Consider the following 8,895-nt stretch of genomic DNA (forward strand, 5'->3'; position numbering starts at 1 on the left):
GCGTGGACCAATGTCAGAAAGTCCCCTTCAAATAGCGTGGGGCCGTTGTAACTTTTGCTCTCGCACTCGCACGCACTCACGATCTCGTACTCGCTTGTTCGGAATATAGCTGTCGTGTCCCCTTTTGTGAATCTTTTTTTCGGCACTAGGCACTGGCGCGGGTCAGCACTGGATACCATAGATTGGCGAATTAGCAGGCGTAACAGCCACGCAGGCTAGGGGCCGCGTTAAAATGGAGTGCAAAACACGTCTGTTGTCATGTGAGGCTGTGGAAGTGCGTTCACGGGGTTGAAAACGCCCGAGTCCGTTTGTTGTGATAAACAACTGCTGGAAACCTAAAATTGCGGGCAATTCAGTTGAACTTCACATGAATCACTCGTCTATAGTACTGTTCTTCTAGACGCTTGGGTAGCTTTCAGCTGTTCTGCCGCTTCATTTTTTGACTTATCGCTTGTCCAAACATGCCTTCTAACTGGCATTCGGGTAGGAAGCAAGGTCGCGGAAGGTGCGGGGAACAGACTTGTCTGAAGAGCCCGAAGCAGAATGAAACCAAGTGTGAAGAATGGAGAGGTAGTAATGAGTTGTAGTCGTTTGTTTATTCAATGAGTGAAGGATGAGTATGTAAATTCAGGAGCTTGGGTTGGCGGGACGTTCAAGGATATGAAGATATCGGCACTAGTAGCCTGCCGAGGGACCGCCTGAACCACTGGTCTTTATTGGATATGTGATCGTGGTTAGTATGATAGTATTATACATACATGTATAGTGTAAACTTGATGTACATGATTGGGAGAAGGCGACTGAAACGTGGAACTCCAGCAAGTTGTTCTTATCTCGATGAGGTGGATCCGATAAATCCGACTTTCAGGTGAGAGCCGAAACTGATCTACTGCTGGCAATAGAACAGTTTTTATGTGGAAAAATTCCTATTTGCAAAGCTCATCAAAGTGGAATTTCGAAAACCCATAGAACTGGACATGAGTAGTAATCGGAAAGTCAATAATATGTTGAAATAAGTATATGGGTACTTGGACCTGTCTCATTGATTATCGGACCATAGGAATTTGATATAACTCAGTGGTTAAGGGGAGAACTTTTAAACAGGTAGGTACATAGTCTTTTAGGTGTAACAGACTTTTTTGGCACGCCGTCAGGCCATCCAAGGGAATCACAAGGTCTGAGGAACTGTCAGGTTGCCGAAGTCTATACAGGAGCATTCGAGGAGCCAGGGTGGGATTGGAACCAGAGACCTACCTTCGAGAAATACACTCATTTCCAAATCGATTTGGTTTTCACGAGAGACTCAACTGAATCTCTCATAAACGAGAGATTCAGTTGAGTCTCTCGTGAAAACCAAATCGATTTGGAAATGAGTGTATTTCTCGAAGGTAGGTCTCTGGTTCCAATCCCACCCTGGCTCCTCGAATGCTCCTGTATAGACTTCGGCAACCTGACAGTTCCTCAGACCTTGTGATTCCCTTGGATGGCCTGACGGCGTGCCAAAAAAGTCTGTTACACCTAAAAGACTATGTATCACGATTATCAACCACAAGTTACTTACTATCTGTTACCTGTTTCTTCATTTGCCATATAAGCTCATTCGAGTGTATAACATTCAATCACCGGATTAATTTTACCCTAATCTGCCTTCTAGAATGGCTTTTTTGAAGGTACTGGAACAGAAATTCGAGACCATTGACAGGAATCACGACGGGAAAATAACTTTGAAGGAACTGTCGGAGTTCCTGGTCGCCTTCGGTTTTCAGGCGGGACAGGCTCAAGTACGTTACTCGTGATATATCCAAAGCTCGTTCTGTGGTCATTTTGTCTCCCTTTAATGTTCACTTATGATTAGTAGGGTTCTGTAAATCTCTCAAAGAGTTCATGACTAAGTTCGATGGTTTCAGGTGACCCGCCGCCTTTTGCTTGTCAACTTGATGTTCTTGGTCGCCGAAGCCATGGTTTAAATTCCCTTGTGAAGGCCCAAGCCTAAGGAGGAACACCATATTCTCGGGACTCCTTATGGTGGTATCATGGCCTTCTGTCACGCATATGCTACTGAGGAGAGAATAGATGATTCAAGTATGGGCATAGGCAACCAGATTGCTAATATTCCATCGTCAGTCAAGGTGATTTGGACAGCATGTTTTTGTGAAGGGAGACAAGCGGTCAGCTGCAACGCGTTGTGGTACAGTGTGATGCGATGCACTGTGGTGTGGTGCTGCAGGTCAGAGAGGATAGCATGGCCTCAGCCCCTGCCGCCAATCGGGCGTCCGTGGAGCTGTCGAGATGCGGGACAATCACTGAATCGTCCTTCTTGGCATTTGGCAAGTGTTTGAACGTTTAGTCACGCGTGTTTAGCGTACATCAGAGAGGAATTCTCTATCACGTCACCTTTCTGGGTTTCCAATCCCAGTGAATTTAAGGGAAAATGCCCTGCTTATGAGCCCCAAAGCGAGTGGACATCGACTCCAATGCGGAACAGAATCATCGGACCATGATAAGTTGAATTCGTGAGCGATATTTGTCAATGAGATCGATAAAGTGCTCCAAGTCTCTTTCTAGCATGGATCATCCGTATCGTCATGAATAAGTTCATGTCGAAAGTAAACAGTTCAACCAAGCATCGGAGATGGTTCGTGTGTACATAGTTACAATCTCTTGAGATGAGAACATTGGGTCGTAAGACATGCAATCCTTATATACCAGTCCCAAGTATGGATTGGCATAGTTGCACATTCACGTTTGCCTCACATCTACAAAGGTAGATATTTTTTGCAATGCGACACAAAGTTATGAAGATTGAAAATCCGCCCCGTATGAAACAGTCATCACTGTTGTTCTCACTGTAAACTGATTTGTCAGGAGTTTCGGGGAGAGATGAAAACCCCCCAAACTGGTGGTAATTGCTTCATAGACAACTGACTGAGACTGACACGCTATTAAGATAACGAACAATGTTAAAATTAGTGGTGTGGTTTGGTTATTTGAAAAGGCATTTGTAGTCTTAGTTGATGATCAGTGAAAGCTATCAAGTCACACGAGGAAGTGGAGTTGATTGTTAGCTACTACAGATTACTTGTAGTACGTTAGCAGTCAACTCCGATTACGGAGTTATCGACCGTAATCTTTACAATAGGTAGCAAAGAATCGATACTGAGGAACAGTTTCAGACAGCATGGTTTGCTTGCCACAGTGCAAATGGTCAAGGTCATTGGTGCGGATTTGTCAGCTGATTACCATATGAAATCTGTTTTCCTGAATGGGTTCAAAATGGTTTGGCCAGCCCTGCACTATTTGTTGAAGCTTGCCACAGTTACAATGAGGGGGGGGGTTAAAGCTAATGAAAATCAACTTTAGCGTCTCTAGTAGCAACGCATCGTGTTCAAAACTTAGGACAGGGGTCGGAAACCGACGGGACCGCAACTGTGTGAGTCCCATGACACTACCCGGTTTAACGCGGAGCACGGGGTTGAACAACGCACCATGCATGTAGTTCTGGGTAGAAAGTATACTACTCATGTGGGAGCATTCTAAATAATCCATAAAAAGAGGAACGGACATGGGCTCGAGTGCCTCTGTCACTGGATCTCATGAGTGCGGCTAACTGGGCAGTGCCCAAGCTTGAGAGCAAGGCCTAGCGTGCTAGGAGTTTTACTGAGCAGTGCCCACAAGTAACGATGGAAAATTGTCCATAAGGCTACAAGCACCCGTGACGTTACGTGATCAGCCAGCTGGTTATGCTTACCCGGCTCCATTTTCAGTCGGTCTGCTATAGTTAAAGGTAGGTACTTGTAGAGGGGACTTTTTTGTCTCCCTGTTAAGGGTGCTAGTGCCAGAATCGCTAGGTGTGACCCGATTGGCGAAATATACTCAGTTGCAAACAAATTTCGTTTTGCGAGAGATTCACCTGGAACCCAGCTGAATCTCGCGTTTGTAATGTTTCCAGGCAACGGAATGTGGTGCACCAGGCCGTTTCCGTTGCTACGATATTCGAGAAATCGGGATACATGTATAGATATAGTGTACTACTCATAAGGCTGCTGACGGATTGTCGACGAATTTTCAGCAACCTCATGAGTAGTGCATTACGAATATACATGAGTCGATTGAGTTTTATTGAAAAAGATTTTGTGTTAGTGAACTCAGTGCTCTTTAAGTGGATATCTTTGCTAAATTCGAAAGAGTACTATAATATCTAAGGAGAACCTCACGGGAATTTCTCCAATTCATATCGAGAGGTTGCCTAATGACTGCCTATTTAAGCCTATTTGCCTGGAGCCGGTCTTATAAGTACTCCTAAAACCTGGTTAGCCCGTCCCTTCTGGAAGTATTCAAGAGTGGAGCACAACTTACCTAGAAATCGGTCCCAAACGTTTCACATCGCCAACAGCTTCTTCTGTTGAACGTGTACCGATATGTTAAGATTTTTTGCCTAGGAGATTTGTATACAGCTGAGACACGAATTGTTCTTCGCCACGATACCTGGCTCGTGGAGGCGGGCAGAAATGCGAATCCAAACTGGTACAGACCTTACCCTACCCTTTTGGTTGTTTATGATGGAGTACTGTTTGTCACATCACTCGCCTCCTCCGTGCAATTCCAAATGGGTAGGGGTCAACTTTATGCTTGTGCTTCTTCTTATGTTGGTCACAGATGAGAAGTTGGGCAGAAACAACAGTGGTTTGTACACATAAGCATTGGACAGAATACTTCAAGTGTAACCGTTTAACTTGACGGTTGGATAAAGCCACATATCTAAGGGTTGAATAAGCTGCCTCACTAGAGTCTGTGGCCTGAAGTACTCTCAATATGAGACTGATATTAACCTTCCCTGAGGCAAGAAATTGTATGTGTTTTCAAAGTAGCCTCTTTCTGAAGATGACTCCCTAAAAAACAGAAGACCTCAGAGAAGCGAGCATCCATGGTCAATATCTTGAAGCACACACATAAACAGTAACTTCACCTTCCCCTCACTGCGCGTGTCAGGTCATGGGTTGTCGATTTTTCGATATGATCCCTCAAACTGTCGAAAAGCTTAGACACTTTTTAGAATTTGGAGAAAAAGTTGGGCTATCTGCATCATACCCGTTAAACTGATAAAGTCTGTTAAACTTTCAGGAATGCATGAAGAAAGTCGACACGAACAAGGATGGAGTGATTTCAAAAGAGGAATTTCTGGCGGCCGTTCGACATTTCAAACCAGAAAAGTTCTCGTAAGTATCAATGTGAACCTTTAAACTGTATATTTTCAAGGTTAAAAAAACTGATCGAAATTGTCAGGCGTATGCAATTATGAAGAGTAGGGAATTGCTCTGCTTTTGTGGTTTTATAAGTCAAGTCACTCTGAAAACTGAAGATGGGAACAAGACGATAATATTAGAGCTTTTCAGACACTCAATACTGCACGAATGGGTAAGAAGAACCATTTTGAAGAGTTTATCGTCGGGTCAAACATAATCAAGTGGTCAAAATTTAGATTTAAGTTTTTGGAGGCTTTCAAAGGAACTGAGAAAACTAGCCTATGATACACGAACAGTTTCATTCCAACCAATCAGCTCTCAGCTTGTTGGCGACAGCTGATCGGTAACCCGATCAGCTGTGTTCACTGTAAACTCGGCGTGGACACGATAGGCTGGTAGTCTACATGAAGTCCTTGGACAGGAACAACATCTATTCACGTAAACGTAGCCACCTCCGCTGTGGCAGTGTAACGTTTTTGTCGTTATGATCCTCGGAGCTCATGCCGGCTGAGTTTGGAACTAGTCAGATTAGCCACCCTGGATAATGCTCTCGTCCATGAACGCAGTCATCGAGAGAACAGCTCGGACTGGAATTTTCAGCAATATATATTGTACATTTTTCGGTTGAAGTGGACAGAGCAGAATTTAAGCTTCATCACCATCAGGCCTTCAACTTGCAACTCGGACTTGCTCGGTGTCTTCAGTGGTGTCAAACTGATCCAATTAGGGGCTCCAGATGCGGAGGATCTACGAAATCTACATTCTTACATAACAGCCTCTTCGACAAGGTTATTGATTATGTAAGTATCCCAGTGGATATTCTGCATCTCTTACCTAATCTGCTCCTGTTTAAAAATTGTTCACTGACATGGAACAAAATCATGGGGCCTGAATGTCCAGTGTCGCGGGAGCTCTTTGATCACAGTCAAAAATGTGCCGGTGCCTCGCAATGTTTGTAAGAACAGTATGCCACCACTTGCATTCCAGTGTTTCCTCTTCATTTGAGCCGTTTGGGCGTTCGACATCAGGTACTTAAGTACCTGATGAACCTATGTTGGCGACGTGGCAAGTTGTCACAGTTTCTGTGGTCATCTCTGTTCCAAGCTGTCCTTGGTAAAAGGTTTGCGAAAGACACATTGTCGGGATATGTCGGTGGAAAATGAAATTCACTACTGTCACATGAGAGTTTTTGGATCTTCGTGCCTTTCTGTCTCGGTTCCACGTGATCCTGAATGCAAGTGGTTGGGAATATTAGAGCAGAAGTTTCCACAGCCTATATCAGTAATGCATGCTGCCATTATCGGCCTCATTGCTCAGTTAAAGTTCTCCTGTACCGTGGAGGCATGTCGAGTGAAGTTCTAATAGGAAGCTGGGTCAGTCCCGTTGATTGCACCTTACTCAAACGTGACGCTCAGATGTGTTGCCTTGAATGCTGTCTAGACACGTAGAAACCCTATCCTAGATGGTTTTTCTCTCATCAAGTCCCTACGCTCCCCTTTTCATTTCACTCTTTACCAAGGTTTCCTCATGTTTGTGTGTACACACACCAGTAGGTACTACTGATTCCTTGCTCCTAGTGATTACGGTGATGACGATGCATGTTTGCCGATTAATTATACAGTTGGGGTTCCGGGGATTTTTTAAACCAGCCTGAATTATCGATAATTCTACTCATGGACTGCCGGAAGAATCCACTTGTTATTACTATGAAGACACAACCTAACCGATAACCAATCAGAAAATGAGTCATCAGTCTAGATCAGAGCCTGATAAAGCGTGATTTCTCTGCAGTTTATAGGACAACGTGAAATTGTGTGGTTTCGTGAAGCATGGAGGGAGCTGACCGCTCAGAATAACTCATCTTGTGTTCAACAGTGTGACTCAAGTTTGTACGAACTTAGGTGTACCCTGTCCACCTTTAGATGAAGGCATTTGAAAATAACTGGAGTTTACTTACTTTTTGATGAGACTGCAGCGTTTACAGACGAAGAGAAATCAATGGTTTCGTCAAGCATTGGTCATGTTTTCTGATCTCCAAAAAATGCTTCTCCGGTTTAGGAGTGACAGGGTCTCTATTGGTGAATGTAACGCACCACAGTCCAATGGTAATGTGCCCGGGACCAGGACAAAGTAGTTTCTTCCAAGGTCTTTCTTTTCCGCTAAATAGATTGAGAGAGGACCACCTTAATTTTCATCAGGTCTGGAATCACTTCTCACTAAGGTGAATTTCTGCTCAGTCGCTGCACATTGAATGAGTGTGGCAGAATGGATTACCTAATCAGAATGCTGAAAAGCTTGAACTCCGTACCTCAGCGTCACGCTATCTGAAATCTGCATGACCTGAAAGATCTAACTGGTGGGAGTTCAATGACATGGGATGGATCCATCGAACAAACTGGGATTGTCACTGTAGCAACTCTCCGTCCACTCGTTACTGTCAGCTTGGCCAACGTGAACATAGCAAGCGTGTTGTCTGATTAGTTTGACAAATCACTTGACTGGACGGCAGTCGATCATCAGATTGTCTGCTGCATTTTCATGATCGTTCTCTGATTGGCTGTATAGAAAATATAGGATTAGCGAAATACACTCACTTGCAAACAAATCTGGTTTTTTGGGAGGCTCATTTGGAACTCAGCTGAATCTCTCGTTTGTGGTGTTTTCAAGCAAATGAGTGTGCTTCACCAGGCCACCTCATGTTTCAGTTGCTACGACATCCGAGAAATTGTGATACATTTAGTGCACTACTCATAAGGTTGCTGAAAATTCCACAACAGCCCACGACATCATTAGTGTTGATTCCCGAACAGGCTGTAAGACGTCTGTTGTACGGATGCTATCAGCGGAAACTGAATTTTTTGAAGATCTTCTACAGCAACTCACACACATTTGTATATGAATTTGTCCTAACCCCTTGTTTCCTTGCCCTTTAAGGCAGTGTGCGCAATGCAACAAGTCCAAGACATGGCCGGCTTTTTCCTTTTTTCCGTGTGTACATATCAGCTTTCTCGATGTGTGTGCACCTTCTGGTTTGGCCTGACATCATGCGATCATAGACAAACCGGTCCAACTGTGAGAATTGCCTAAAATTTATCATCCCACGGACGGTTTAACCCTTCTTGGGGCTCATCAGGTAGGCACAGTCCCCGAGTTTCTGCAAAACTTGTGTTTCGCTTGAATCCAAATAAGGACAGCGGATACGATTACCCACCAGCTTTTTCCAAGCAAACGACAGGTGATGCTCGTAAAGCGAATGTGCAACCGGGAAACCGGTTTAATGTCAACGCACTGGGCCTCAATAATCTATCGTATCGAAAAAGATGAATAATTTGACATGTTATTCAGTCCTGAGCGGCCCAATTTGCAACCCATAAATGGGCCTGGAAAAACGCTAAATAGACGTTAGTGTGCAGCCGGAAAAAGCTTTTATCACATGATTATGACCTATTCAAAGATTTTTGTGCACACAGAAATGGAATAGGATCTACGTGGCCTCAGTACTATACAAAATATTTTGGTTTTTATTCATTCCTTGACCGGTTTACTGTAGGGGTTTGAAAAGGCAGGTTTTCAGTTTGACCGCGTGGTTGCTCGAAAGATGTGTTTTGGCGTACGTTCATCCACGACAGCAACAGAATTGATCGGTACACCA

The 8,895-nt window shown here is 44.1% G+C and overlaps 1 protein-coding gene across 1 annotated transcript; it reads left to right on the forward strand.

Annotated features, from left to right (window-relative positions):
• Window positions 1-1,655: 1,655 nt before the first annotated feature.
• T265_06887 (hypothetical protein) lies at window positions 1,656-7,997 on the forward strand (the record flags this gene model as incomplete). The annotated part of the gene is made up of 4 exons (XM_009172275.1): window positions 1,656-1,781; window positions 3,903-4,083; window positions 5,122-5,216; window positions 7,824-7,997. 4 exons carry the CDS (start codon window positions 1,656-1,658, stop codon window positions 7,995-7,997), a joined length of 576 nt encoding a protein of 191 aa, XP_009170539.1.
• Window positions 7,998-8,895: the final 898 nt, after the last annotated feature.

This window comes from Opisthorchis viverrini (assembly GCF_000715545.1).
Source record: "Opisthorchis viverrini unplaced genomic scaffold opera_v5_150, whole genome shotgun sequence".
Classification (NCBI taxonomy): Eukaryota; Metazoa; Platyhelminthes; class Trematoda; order Opisthorchiida; family Opisthorchiidae; genus Opisthorchis; species Opisthorchis viverrini.